The following is a 14882-nucleotide window of genomic DNA, read 5'->3' on the forward strand; positions in this document are numbered from 1 at the left end:
GAGAGGAAGAAACAGAGACATTTTCCATCTGCTGGTTCATTCCCCAAATGGATGCAATGGCCAGGGCTCGGCCAAGCCAAAGCCAAGAGCCAGGAACTCCATCTGGTCTCCCACATGGATTCAGGGGCACAAACACGTGGGCCCTCTTCTGCTGCTTTCCTAAGACATTAGCAGGAAGCTGGATCAGAAGTGGAGCAGTTGGGACTTGAACTGGCACCAATATGAGATGTCAGTGTTGCAGGAGGCAGCTTAACCTGCTGCACCACCATGACAGCCCCTACTATAAACTCTTGTAAATTTTGGGTAACATGTACCTACGAGAGGCTTGAAATATATATCCAAGCCTGAAAGGAAGGGAAATAAAGGAGGAAATGAAAAGCCAGTAGTAAGCAGGAGCTGATATTAAGGTGACTCAGGAGAGTGGTAAGCCCTCTAATGGACTGTAATGCCCACAAGTTAACTGACAAGCCTTAGGTTTGTTCAAGGTGAGGAGTCAAAACTTGTCCCCCAACCATAAGGCCTAGAGCTGAAAAGGGTTGCTCTATGAAAAGGGGTAGGAAAAAAAAAAAAACCCAGTGGGGGGATTACAAATATACACAAATAGAAAAGGAGCCCAACTGAGTTAAGATTAAAAACTGGTGTGGGAAACCTGTAGGTACTAAGTGAACAACATGATACAGTTAACAAAGGATCAAGATCTAGAAAAAAGAAACAATTCCTAAAAACCAAGGAGGAAAAACAAATCGAAGAAGTTAGACAAAGAATATTGAACTGGTCATTCCCAGAAGAAATCTGAAGGGCCTGTAGGCACACAAAAAAGGTGCTCATTGTCATTAACACTTACAGGAATGCAAATTAAGTCCATTGTTCAGATTAGCAAAAGCAGGTCTGTGAAAACCAAGTGTTGGGAGAACGTGGAGAAATGACAACTCTTACAGTGGTGCTGGAAATTAAGGTCAGAGCCACCACCTTGGACAGCAAGTGGATAACATCTGGGAAAGCTGGCGATGTACACGTGTGATTCAGCAGTTAACAGCTAAACAATTCTCCTCTCCTGCTACCTATCTTTTCCAAAGTCATGAAGTCATAGGCAGATCTGGGATTCAAGCTGAAACACTGTAGCTCCTAACTTAACAAAAGACCAATTTCCAGAATAAAGAAATAATTCCTAAAAGTTACTCAGAAGGAGTTAAACTAGAAGTTAGAAGCATATGGATCATTCGGAACCTTCTCTCCTACATTCTCAAAATCTCTCTCCCTCCCTTAAACATGTGGAAAAGGAGGAAAAGGCCAAATGAATGGTTTCAGAGAGAAATATCTGAGATCTGAAGTTGTCTCTCTGTAGCCAACAGAATGTCACACTTGGCCGTCTTCTGGGTGGACTCCTTTGGCATTATATACTCGTTTGCTAGGCAAGCTGTGTGATTATCCAGATAGTGGATAGTCACTGGGTCACACTGAAAATATGCTAAAGAAGTTAGTTATATGTATTGTCAACAACAACAAAAAAGCCTTTTTGAAGCTTTTATGTGCTAGCAGTTTTCCTAAAAAGTAGTTTAAGAGACAGAGTAAAGTAAAAAGTAGTTGTATTTATAAGATATTTAAAACTACGGTTTTACTTAATTTCCTAGTGTTCAAAAATGAATTGAAGGGCCGGCGCCGTGGCTCAATAGGCTAATCCTCCACCTTGCGGCGCCGGCACACCGGGTTCTAGTCCCGGTCGGGGCGCCGGATTCTGTCCCGGTTGGTTGCCCCTCTTCCAGGCCAGCTCTCTGCTATGGCCAGGGAGTGCAGTGGAGGATGGCCCAGGTGCTTGGGCCCTGCACCCCATGGGAGACCAGGAAAAGCACCTGGCTCCTGGCTCCTGCCATCGGATCAGCGCGGTGCGCCGGCTGCAGCGGCGGCCATTGGAGGGTGAACCAACGGCAAAGGAAGACCTTTCTCTCTGTCTCGCTCTCTCTCTCACTGTCCACTCTGCCTGTCAAAAAAAAAAAAAAAAAAAAAAAAAAAAAAAAAAAAAAATGAATTGAAACCTGTGTGTGATTTTAACTTCTGAAAAATGTCATCCAGAAATTAATACAATGCAGATTTGAACAAAAAGGAGGGACTGTTGGAAAAAAAGATTTTTTTAAAGATTTTATTTATTTGAAAGAATTACAGAGACGTATAGAAAGAGGTGGGGGGAGAGGTCTTCTATCTGCTGGTTCACTCCCAAAATGGCTGCAACGGCCATAGCTGAGCCGATCTGAAGCCAGGAGCCAGGAGCTTCTTCTGAGTCTCCTAAGTGGGTGCAGGGGCCCAAACACTTGGGGCATCTTGTACTGCTTTCCTGGGTGCATTAGTAGGGAGCTGGATTGTAAGAGGAGCAGCTGGGACTCAACTGGCACCCATTGTGATGCCAAGGCTGCAGGCCGGGGCTTTAACCTGTTGTGCTACAGCACCAGCCCTAAGAACTTCTTATTAAGCAGACAAAAGTACAATTAAGAAAAGATAAAAAAAAAAAGACAGGACATTTTGTAAATACTGATAAATACTGTGCAATGCTTTAATTTATTGTGGCAGATACAAAAATCAAGAATTCATTGATTATCTATACATATATATATAAAAGTTACTACATGAATTTTCTACCTGTTTAACTAACAAAATGTAACAGTAGTGGTTTTTACTTTTTAAATGAGGTATCATTACACTGTAAACCAAAAACAGAGCATAAATAAATAAAGGCAATGTGCAATTTAGTGATAAATAGGTATAAATTTCAACTTGATAAGAACAGATAACAAATTCTCCAGTTATTTATGGACTTTGTCATGAAAACATTTGGCTTGCTGTGTACTTCTTATTTAAGAGTGACATAGCTATCGATATACAAGCACATCATTAAACATGCAGACCAAGCTGACACAAGTTTTCCATGAGTCATCTCTACCAAATAAAAACTTTGTTTACATTTTACTTAAAACATTTAAATCTGGTTTCTTACACATGATTCTTTGTGCTTCTTAGCAGTAACCTACATTAAACATCTTACTTTCTGGTTCAAGCAGTGTGAGAAGCAGTTTTATTTGCATATGAATTAAAACAGAGCAAAACAAAACAAAAGCAATATGCAGTCAGTCTCTTAGATTTTCCAAGATTTCTAAGAAGAAATATCCTTTAAATAATCAAACCGAAAAGCAGTCACTTCCATCTCAAAGAGCAGTAAATGAAGGAACTCCTTTGCTCAGAGACTTGTGGGTTGCCTTCAGAACCCAGGAGAATAAACGATTACTTCCCCCACCCCTGAAGAATTCTGCTGGTTGGGTGCAGGAAGCATAGCAACAAGAAAAACGCCTAACTCAGAAAAAATTCTGGGAAAGTATTATTTGCATATGAACCATATGCTGGTACTAAGTGCTGGTTTCATTATTATTGCAAATACAACTTCAGTCTTCTGAAGGAAAGCTATTATATAGAGAAATATTGGAAATATCTGTAACATGCTAATAAAACTGCTTCAGATGCTGTAATTAAAAAGCACTCCATTTACTGTCTGACTTAAATGTGGCTTCATTTTACATGCTACTTAGTTAGAAAAAATTTTTAAAGGGTACTTCTGAATTAGTGTATTCGGAATCCAGTGAAAGACAAACATTTTGGCCAAAATGTTGAACTACATTTTTATACCAAGCTCTATCATTTTGACACAAATGTTATTATTGTATTCACTTTTGTCAAATACCTTATCTTTTCCAAAAACTGTTGTTTCAGTACAACTGGTAGTCAAAAAATGTAGCTATAAGTCTTGTACATCAATCAAAATAGATATATATAAAAGCAGTTCTTTGCTTTTGTGCTTGTAATTGACTTAATTCACCAATAATTAGTTACACCTGATTTCTTTTCTAATATCTTGATCCTTAAGGAGAAATGATCATTATATAAACACCATGGAGTACCCACGTAACTAGCTGACTACCAATGTGCATGCAGACTAACAATAATACTTAAAAGAATATAACCTGAAATCCAATTAGTCTGAAAATATTCTTGTACAATTGTCTTTATTGATTTGTAAAAGCTGTATACACATCTAAAACCCTGAATTTACTTTGTAAAAATAAATCTTTAGCAATAAATGGCACTATCAAAATCCCATTGTTCTCAAGCGATTATGTAGTTATTTACATGCTTTTCAGCAACAATTGAAAAGAATCTTATAGGACCAAAGCCAGTATATCAAAAAACCCTGTAAATTGCATTTGCAATTATACTGTTGTTTACCTCTATATGAAAATATGGCTACATGCCTTATGCTGAAGATAACGTAGCTGTCTGTTTTGCTACAGTGTGCTCGGCAGCACGCAGTCTGCCACTGGGTTCACCTGTGCCGCAAATGCCTTCTTCGCCATCCTCTGCTTTCCCAGTGGAAAACCTGTGACAAACTACTTATGGAGAATGATCAAGTGCGATAAAAAAGAGGGACTGGACCCATACTTGTTCCTGCCATGTGGTCATGACCCAAGACATTTTCGTGTTTTTAGAAAAGCATGCCTTTGCTGAACATACTTCATATTTGATTTTAAAAACTCAGTAAAGTTGGTGAGCTTCGTGGAAGTGTTTTCAGACAGAAACATGAAAAGGTTAAAGGCACAAGAAGAGGGAAGTGAATGCTACATATAAAATGTTGTACTTCAAGTCTAAATTACTCAAGTCCAAAACCTTCTGCATTTGAAATTCCGATGATGAGTTTCTGTTTCAGGTCTTTTTTGCTCTTGTAGGGGGGGAGGCAAAGTTGATTGAAGCAGGTGTGAGCCACAGGTAACCTAGGGAAAAATAATTTTTAAAAAGATGCTAAGTCTTAAAATCTCCACAAAACAGCTGCTAGGCAACTTTAAAAAATCCAAGACTTTTCTGTGTGGAGATGGCTGATTCACTCCTTCACTGGACATTTCCCGAGGGCCTAACGCACTTCAGGCAGCACTGCAGACACTAGGTCACGTTTACAGACTGTCAACATCCTGCGGCCAGGGAACTCATTCATTTCAGAAGCTTTTCTTTTTAATCAGAAAAAACTGAAGTTTTTAAAGATTTATTTGTTTGAAAGGCACAATGACAGGGAGAGGAGCTGAAAAAGATCCTTCATCTGCTGGTTCATTCCCCAAATGGCTGCAACAGCCATGGCTGGGCCAGGCTAAAGCCAGGAGCCAGGAACAACTCCATCCTGATCTCCCATGTGGGTGGCGAGAGGTCTAAGCACTTGAGCCATCCTCTGCTCCCCAGGCGCATTAGCAGGAAGCTGGATCAGATGCAGAGTAGCTACAATTCAATCTGACTCTTCCATACAGGATGCCAGTATCACAAGCAGTGGCTTACCCCAGGTGCGCCACAACACCAGCCAGAACTGAATTTCAATAATATTTTCCCCAATTTACCAACTTTGGACCTTATTTGAGTTATTCAGTGTTTTCAAATCTCAGTTTCCTCATCAACATCATGGGGGTAAACTATCCAATTAGGTTGCTGGAAAGATTAAGAGAGTTGTCTACACAAGACATCTAGCAGAATTGTAGATAATACAATGATGCTATATTTTATTCTTGACTGTCAGAAACAAACACAGCATTTGGGGGAAACTAGATGCCCGCACTTACAAGTTGCTTGCCTTCAACACACACATGTTACTTATCCTCTGAATCCTTCTGATTGGGTCCCTCAACCTTTCACCTGGTATGTTTTTATCTTTATTCGGGATTTCTATAGATCTTAGATCCCTTCCTTCAGTCTTTATGAACTCTATAGCATCAGCTTTCAGAGAATTCAATAAAGATGAGGAATTAAGAGACTTCAACAAGTTTGTGGAAAATGCAATTAAAAGGTTTTGGTGTAAAAATTTTTTTTTGAAATCTATGTATAGTCTTTTTCATAATATGCATTTTAAGAACTTTTTGAAGATCTCTGGTACACATGGATTTCAAATATTTTTAGTGTCAAAATGAACTTATGTTTTTTTTTAAATTGTGTTCTGTTGGATATGATTTTTTTTTTTTTTAATTTGACAGGCAGAGTTCGACAGTGAGAGAGAGACAGAGAGAAAGGTCCTCCTTCCGTTGGTTCATCCCCCATATGGCCGCCATGGCCGGTGCACTGCGCCAATCCGAAGCCAGGAGCCAGGTGCTTATCCTAGTCTCCCATGGGATGCAGGGCCCAAGCACTTGGGCCATCCTCCATTGCCTTCCTGGGCCACAGCAGAGAGCTGGACTGGAAGAGGAGCAGCGAGGACTAAAACCGGCGCCTATATGGGATGCCGGTGCCGCAGGTGGAGGATTAACCAAGTGAGCCATGGCACCGGCCCCGAACTTATCTTTTAATTCCATTTTTCATAACTTTTTGAAGCATCCTCATACAACAGAGAAAAGGAGAACATCTCTAAAGAAGTTTGTACTATTAGAAACTAATCTTTGAGAGCCCTCTGTACAAAACGTGAAAGTATTAGAATCAGTTAATCTTGAGTGTTTGGTCAATGATGAGCACTATGATCAATGTTTAAATGCAATGTTTCATTTAATTTAAGCTTCAAAACAACATAAAATGTAGTTATTTTCATTTTACTGGAAAAAAAAAGTGGGAATACATAGGTTAGGTAATCTGTTCAAAGCTGCAGGCTGGTAAAGGTAGAGGCCTGAGATCCAAATTTCAGTCAGTCTGACTTCAAAACTAGTGTTGTGAGTAGGTAGAGATGTTGCATTCTCATTTAACAAAAATGAGTGAATCTTCAATAGCAGACCTTATAGGAAGGATGAAAAGTCCTCTTTTATCTGCAGTGTGTCAGATCGAAATGCCATCTGTCTTTGATGACGGCTGTATTCATATTTAATATATCTGAGTTTCCCACTCTTGGGGGTTCTGAAGTTACTCTAGATTCATGACTAAGCCATGTTAGCTCACAAAGTAATCCTTGAAATTATAATAATTGGAAAAGAAAAGCTGTAATGTCATTTTTGTATTAAAATATATTACTCACATTATCCTTTAAAAACTGACAGTATTTTTGTTAATATAAAATATTTTGAGAAATTAACTTCTGGCAGGCAAGTAAATCTGTAGTCTCAAAAGGCTTCTCTTTTTTCATTTTAGGTCTTTAATTTTAAATTTGTTTACAAATTTTTTAGTTTTATAGACATATGAGGGTACTTCAGAAAGTTCATGGGACAATGGAATTAAAGATGTTTACTTTCATGTAAAACATTTTGAAAATCCATGCATAGTTTTTCATAATATGCATTTTTTCCATGAGCTTTTTGAGCAGTGCTCTCTATATAAATATTTTGTTTTAAATATCATTTTAATATTGATTTAAATATCCATTCATGCATACACTATGTCTGTATAGACACTACATGGAACATGCAAAGATGTCAGAGGCGTGGCCTCTGCCTTGAAGATAAAAGGTATAGTGCTTGGCCGGCGCTGTGGCTCAACAGGCTAATCCTCCTCCTGCAGCGCCGGCACACTGGGTTCTAGTCCCGGTTCTAGGCGCTGGATTCTGTCCCGGTTGTCCCTCTTCTAGGCCAGCTCTCTGCTATGGCCTGGGAGTGCAGTGGAGGATGGCCCAAATGCTTGGGCCCTGCACCCGCATGGTAGACCAGGATAAGCACCTGACTCCTGGCTTCGGATCAGCGCGGTGCGCCGGCCGCAATGTGCTGGCCAGGGCAGCCATTGGAGGGTGAACCAACAGCAAAAGGAAGACCTTTCTCTCTGTCTCTCTCTCTCTCACTGTCCACTCTGCCTGTCAAAAAAAAAAAAAAAAAAAAAAGGTACAGTGCTGTAAGTGGCACATCGATTCTATGAGATCTCCGAGGAACTCACTGAAAAAAAGACGACTTCGGATTTCAAGAGGAAGTCAACATTAAACTGGGTCTCCAGCAGAGGTAACAAGCACATGTCACATGTAAAGAGAACAATTAAACAATGTAGAGAGGGCCAGCACTGTGGCATAGTGGGCTAAGCTTCCATGTGCAGTACTGGCATCCCATATGGGCACAGGTTCATGTCCCAGCTGCTTCTCTTCTGATCTAGCTCTCTCCTATGGCCTGGGAAAGCAGTGGAGGATGGCCCAGGTGCTTGGGCTCCTGCATCCACATAAGAGACTGGGAAGAAGCTCTTGACTCCTGGCTTCAGGTCAACCCAGCTTCCGGCCATTTGGGGAGTGAACCAGTGGATGGAAGACCTTTCTATCTCTTTCTCTGCCTGTAACTCCATCTCTCAAATAAATAAGTAAAATCTTAACAAAAAATGTGGAAGAAGGTAGGCACAAAATGTGTTTAAGGAATTACCAAAGCAGTCTGTTGATTAAAGCATGGGAAATGGAATTAATAGCTAGCTTGGGATAGGAGATTGTTTGACAGGTTGTAGATTCTAGAATGTAAACTGAGGGGAGCCATCAAGCTATTGCCCAGGGTATATGATCAAAGCAGTGTTGAGGAAACCGAATTTAATAGGATGACATCATTCAAAATGGAAAACCTGACTGGACAGACCACGTAGGTGGTAAAAAGCAATGAAACTCGGGGCAGTGGCAGTGGGAAAGCAAGGGGGCAGATTCCAGCTCTAAAAGAAGGGAATACAGGGGCCGGCAATCTGGCGTAGCCATTTAATGCCCTGGTCTGAAGCGCTGGCATCCCATGTGGGTGCTGGTTCGAGACCTGGCTGCTCCACTTCCGATCCAGCTCTCTGCTATGGCCTGGTAAAGCAGTGCAAGATGGCCCAAATCCTTGGGCCCCTGCACCCACATGGGAGACCCTGAAGAGGCTCCTGGCTCCTGGCTTCGGATCAGCGCAGCTCCGGTCATTGTGGCCATTTGGGGAATGAGCCAGCAGATGGAAGACCTCTCTCTCTCTCTCTCTGCCTCTTCTCTCTCTGTGTAACTTTGACTTTCAAATAAATAAATAAATCTTTTTTTTTTTTTTTTTTTTTTTTTTTTTTTTTAAAAGAAGGAATACAGATCCTGGGAGGCAGCAGTGATGGCTCAAATCCCTGGGTTCCTGCCACTCACACTTGGGAGATTTGGATTGAGTTCCCAGCTCCTTGTCCTGGCCCAAGCCCATCCCCAGCCATGGTGGGTATTTGGGGAGTCAACCAGCATATGGGAGCTCTCTCTCTATATCTCTGCCTCTCAAATAAATAAAAATTTAAGAAATGAAAAGAAGAACCGGCAACGGGACAGGATAAAAAATGATTATAAATAAGCTGTATCTACTCAAATTAGCTTTAAAAATTACAAGATGTTTGGGAAAAAGAAGTAAGTAGAATAGCATTAACCTACTAACATGACTAGAAAATAATTTAAAGCCATCATCACCATCACTTCTCATGCAAAGAGCATGAGAATTAAAAAAAAATGAGGTTTTACCTCACCCCAGTTAGAATGGCTCTCATACAGAAATCAACAAACAATAAATGCTGGTGAAAAAGGTACCCTAATCCACTGCTGGTGGGAATGTGAACTAGTACAGCCATTGTGGAAGATAGTGTCGCTCCCCCTCTTCGTGGAGGAACGACACAGGACCCTGCGCTGTTCTTTCGTCTGCTCGGCCCTCCCCGGGTTTGCTGCTGGTTCTTCCCGGGTTGGCTACTGACCCTTCCACCTCCGTGGAAGGGCGGTTCCCCCTGCCACATTCCCCACTTCCGCGGGGGAGCGGCACACCGCCGGCCGGCTCTCTCGGGGGCTGCACAGGTGTTCCTTCAGATGTTCCCCTTAGATGTTCCTGGTGCATGCCGGCTCTCTCCTCCTTTATAGTCCTCCTCCGCCAATCCTAACTCGGCTGCCCACACGCCGAGTACGCTGCTCTCCTCCAATCAGGAGCAAGTCCTACAGTTTATTGGTTGAACTGGAGGCAGCTGTGTAGAAGCTGTTTCCCTTCTCAGCGCCATATTGTGGGAAAGCAGATGCATAGAATAAGTCTTAATTCCAGTAACTTAGTCTAGTCCGAGTTGCTCCCAGTTGCTCCCCACAGATAGTATGGAGATACCTCATAAAGCTAAAAATAGATATATCATATGACCCAGCAATTCCACTCCTAGAATTTACTCAAATGAAATGAAGTCAACATATGAAAGAATTATCTGGACCTTCTCGTTTATTGGAGCTCAATCTACAATAGCTAAGATATGGAATCAACCCAGATGTCCATCAACTGATCAATGAATAATGAAATTGTGGGATTTATACACTATGGAACACGATTCAGCCATAAAAAAGAATGAAATCCTGTCTTTTGCAACAAAATGGATGCAATCAGAAACCATTATACTTAGTGAAATAAGCCAGTCCCAAAAAGACAAATACCATATGTTTTTCCTGATCTGTGGTAACTAATAGAGTGCCAAAAATGTAATGGACAGGAGTGATATTGACATTTTGAGATTCAACGATTGCTTACAGTCCTTGTCTCTACTGTTGAGGAACAGTGTTTTTTTTCTTCTTACTGTTTCCTGAACTCTTTATTTAGGGTAGGGTTAATCTTATAAGAGTATGAAGTTAACTGAAAGTAGATCATTGTGAAAATTAAGACAGGGAATAAGAGAGGAAGGAGACGGAAGAGTTGATGTGTGGGTAGGATGGAGGGTAGGGTGCAAGTTCCTAAATCTGTATATCTGAAATAAGAAAAATTTGTATACCTTAAATTTTAAAAATTTATTAAAAAAAACACTAAATACATAGTAAATGTATGTTAAAATTTCATTTAAAAAAAGAGTAGTAGTAACAGTGGTACATCTGGTACTGACTATAAAACCAAAAGAAAAAACACCCACAAACAACCCCAACTTAATATTTACCCTGAAAATAAAAAAAAAAACATTTAAATAAAAGTGAAGTTTAGATAACATAGCACTACAAAGTAGACTAGGTTCTAAAAGAGATTACAGAGTGGTTATTTGACCTTGTAAATTATGACAGTTGAGGAAAACAAATTACCATCAGTACTGGTCTCAAAAATGAATTGAACTTTCACCAAAAGTCTCTCCTGTTTCAAGGCTATCATTATTTTGAATATTTTTCCTATGAAAATGACTTCAGATGGAATGAATCCCCTGATTCCAAATGTACTATTGTTAGCAATAAATTATAAATTAAAAATAAAATTACAATCCAGAAATTTACCAGTTAGTAGAAGTCTCATTTTTTGAAATTTTGAAGTTCAAATCTGCCATTCCTCCTACAGGTACTCTGTCACTTCCTGTAGTAAAATGAAGCAACTTCTTTTGAAGATCGAGAGGAAATCCAAGCACAACATCCCAAAAGTATCTACAGAGCACCAAGAGAGATACACATGAAATACCTTGACAAAAATCCTGCAGAGCTTAATAAAGTAAAAACTTCCCTTAAACATATGGAATACCCTTAATGTAAAATTAAGAAATGATGATATTCCATATTTGAATTAGACCTCCGACTACCATGTAAAATAAAACTTTTATAAAATTATGTTAGTACAACAGTAGATAGTGTACAAGCTATTTTTCTTCTATATAATTTACAAATCTTATTTTGTCAACATAGCACTATTAAAATATTACACATGGGGCTGACACCTTGGCATAGTGGGTAATGCTGCCGCCTGCAATGCCAGCATCCCATATGGGCTCTGGTTCGAGTTTTGGCTGCTCCACTTCTGATCCAGCTCTCTGTGATGGCCTGGGAAAGCAGTGGAAGATGGCCCAAGTCTTGGGCCCCTGAATCCACGTGGGAGACCCAGAGGAAGCTTCTGGTTCCTGGCCTCAGATCGGCTCAGCTCCGGCTGTTGAGGCCATCTAGAGAGTGAACCAGTGATGGAATACCTCTCTCTCCGCCTCTGCCTCTCTGTAACACTGCCTTTCAAATAAATAAATAAATGTTTTTAAAAAATATTATCCACGCCTGGGTCAAAGTCTTTTTTTAAAAAAAGATTTATTTGAAAAGCAGAGTTAGACAGTGGGAGAGATACAGAAAGATCTTCCACCTTCTGGTTCACTCCCCACAGGGCGGGGCCAGGCTGAAGCCAGGAGCCAGGAACTTCATCAAGGTCTTCAATGAGGGTGCAGAAGCCCAAGGGCTTGGCTGTCTTCTGTTGCTCTCCAAGGCACATAAGCAGGGAGCCGGATTGGAAGTGGGGCAGTCTGGGCATGAACTGGAGCCCATACGGGATACTGGTGTCATAGTTGGCGGCTTAACCCGCCACACTATATAACACTGGCCCCATAAAATCTTTTCTTTTTGTAAAGTAAAATCTCTAAACTTTTGTATGAATTTCTTTTAAAGGAATTCCTAGGTAATTTCATATTTAATATTCCCTTATTACTTTGTAGGGATAAAATAAGACAGTGTGGGACTCTACAATATTTCGGGTAACATAATTGATTCAGAGTGAAATTACACAAATAAATGAACCACATTCTGTTTTGCCCCCAGTCCACAACCCCACCTTATAGTCAGGTCTGTTTTTGCGTAGCCGTCATACTGAGTGCTTCTCTGCAGAGCATGCATATCCAGTTCAGGACTTCCACACACAAGAATTTCAACTTCTTCTGGACGAAGCAGCTGCAAATAATTATTTACCAAAAATAAGTTGAAAGGACAATTTTATTTTATTTTTTTTTTTTATAGTTATTCACATTTTATTTTATTTTATTTTATTTTTTTTAATCTTTTATTTAATGAATATAAATTTCCAAAGTACGACTCACGTGTTACAATGGCTTCCCCCCCATACCGTCCCTCCCACCCACAACCCTCCCCTTTCCCACTCCCTCTCCCCTTCCATTCACATCAAGATTCATTTTCGATTATCTTAATATACAGAAGATCAGCTTAGTATACCTTAAGTAAGGATTTCAACAGTTTGCTCCCACACAGAAACATAAAGTGAAAAATAATAGATGATTTTTTTTAAATGATGATGAAATCAGATCAGACCTATTGTCATGTTTAATCCCAGTGAGAGTCAAGTTGGGAATTGATAATTTCTTTCTTTTTTTTTTTTTTTTTTTTTTTTTTACAGAAGATCAGTTTAGTGTACATTAAGTAAAGATTTCAGTCGTTTGCACCCCCATAGAAACACAAAGTGAAATATACTGTTTGAGTACTCGTTATAGCATTAAGCCTCAGTGTACAGCACGTTAAGGACAGAGATCCTACATGAGGAGTAAGTGCACAGTGACTCCTGTTGTTGACTTTACCAATTGACACTCCTGTTTATGGCATCAGTAATCTCCCTATGCACCCGTTATGAGTTTCCAAGGCTATGGAAGCCCCTTGAGTTCTCCGACTCTTATCTTGTTTAGACACGGTCATAGTCAAAGTGGAGGTTCTCTCCTCCCTTCAGAGAAAGGCACCTCCCTCTTTGAAGACCTGTTCTGAAAGGACAATTTTAAATAAAAATTGGAGCTTTTTTCCCTGAGTCAAATCCTAAAAATCATGCCTTCTCATATAGTAAACCAAATCATTTTTGTTTAAGAAAAATCCTTTCCGTTTACATTTTTCCTATTGAGGCAAGGTATTTGTGCCTCTGAAGGTTTATAAATGTTACAACACAATAATTAGCAGTTTGCAGAAAAACAAGCAAAAGGCTGAGCACAAATCCATGTCACTCTTCCCCAGAGGCCAGTGCGGTGCTCTAGCACCTCCTGACCTGCCTGCTCCCTTCCAGGACGCTGCAACGTGCCTTGGGTGCTGGCTTGCTTTTTCACCTTTAGGTAGGTTATTTCTTCTCCCCAAAGAGATTACAGATCTTAAACACAGATACCGTGCTTTGCATTTACTTCTTATTTTCTCTCCTCCACCTCTATGATTACCAGTCCATCATACTCACAACTTAGAGTTCAATTGTAGTGCTTCCTTTTCAAAGGTCATTTCAACAACAAACCTGTTAAAAAAGTTACTCTACAAGCTGGAAGGAATTTAGGCCATCTGCTCCTGCCTTAAAGTAACCTCCAGAGTCCATTCTCTTTTCTATGAAAAGCAACTCAAATGAAATCTTTCACTGATTTCTGTGGCATAAGGAAGTGTACGCTGGGTAGTAGGAGTGAAGAGGACTATGCGACATTTCCGACACAGCCTTCTAAACCCGTGTTCACGTGACTAAGCCAAGTCACACCAACCTGAGTTCCCCGACTCTGAAATAAACTATTTCCTATGGGCAAAATGCAGCTCAGAGATGCTGAGGGAGCCCTGTAGCAGTAGAAAGCAGATACACACATGTTCTTAGGTCAGTAAGAAGTTGTAGTTTTTTCCTGGAGTTAACTGTTTCTGTGCCTTGTTTCTTGGTATTCAGAATCTGAGTCCTTAGATCTCTTCATCTACTTAACTTAGGGATAGTTTTTAGAACCCTACAAAATACATCCTTAAGATACAACAGAAGGGCCGGCGCCATGGCTCAATAGGCTAATCCTCCGCCTGCGGTGCCGGCACAGTGGGTTCTAGTCCTGGTCAGGGCGCCGGATTCTGTCCCGGTTGCTCCTCTTCCAGGCCAGTTCTCTGCTGTGGCCCAGGAGTGAAGTGGAGGATGGCCCAAGTGCTTGGGCCCTGCACCCCATGGGAGACCAGGAGAAGCACCTGGCTCCTGGCTTCAGATCAGCGCACCAGCCGCGGCAGCCACTGGAGGGTGAACCAACGGCAAAGGAAGACCTTTCTCTCTGTTTCTCTCTCTCACTGTCCACTCTGCCTGTCAAAAAAAAAAAAAAAAAAAAAAAAAAAAAAAAAAAAAAAAACACACACCAGAAAGGGAGGAAAAGAAATGGACTGGGACTTTTCCCCCTTTAAAGAATTAAGGATGAAATGGAAGAGCTATTTTTATTTTTATTTTTAAAAAGTAGGAAACATTTTCTGTATTTTAAAAGCTCATCTATGAGGCCGATGCTGT

General features: G+C 40.5%; 1 protein-coding gene and 1 long non-coding RNA gene across 6 annotated transcripts in view; one reads left to right on the plus strand and one right to left on the minus strand.

Moving 5' to 3' along the window:
* LOC103351369 (uncharacterized) overlaps positions 1 to 11895 on the plus strand; it is a 108580-nt gene extending 96685 nt beyond the window's left edge. For 2 of the 3 annotated variants that reach the window (XR_011382371.1, XR_007910912.2), the window contains exons 3-4: positions 8976 to 9100; positions 11208 to 11895. This is a non-coding gene — a long non-coding RNA (uncharacterized lncRNA). The remainder of the gene's footprint in view (positions 1 to 8975; positions 9101 to 11207) is intronic. The other variant, XR_007910911.2, reaches the window with a different exon arrangement.
* HECTD2 (HECT domain E3 ubiquitin protein ligase 2) overlaps positions 2513 to 14882 on the minus strand; it is a 101673-nt gene continuing 89303 nt past the window's right edge. For all 3 annotated transcript variants that reach the window (XR_011382370.1, XM_051823369.2, XM_051823370.2), the window contains 3 exons: positions 12447 to 12562; positions 11147 to 11290; positions 2513 to 4808 (listed from right to left, as the gene is read on the minus strand). Coding sequence is in view for 2 of the 3 variants with exons in the window: in XM_051823369.2 (XP_051679329.2) it covers positions 4688 to 4808; positions 11147 to 11290; positions 12447 to 12562 (381 nt within the window). In the remaining variant the exon portion in view is untranslated. The remainder of the gene's footprint in view (positions 4809 to 11146; positions 11291 to 12446; positions 12563 to 14882) is intronic.

Source organism: Oryctolagus cuniculus, chromosome 15 (assembly GCF_964237555.1).
Source record: "Oryctolagus cuniculus chromosome 15, mOryCun1.1, whole genome shotgun sequence".
Lineage (NCBI taxonomy): Eukaryota > Metazoa > Chordata > Mammalia > Lagomorpha > Leporidae > Oryctolagus > Oryctolagus cuniculus.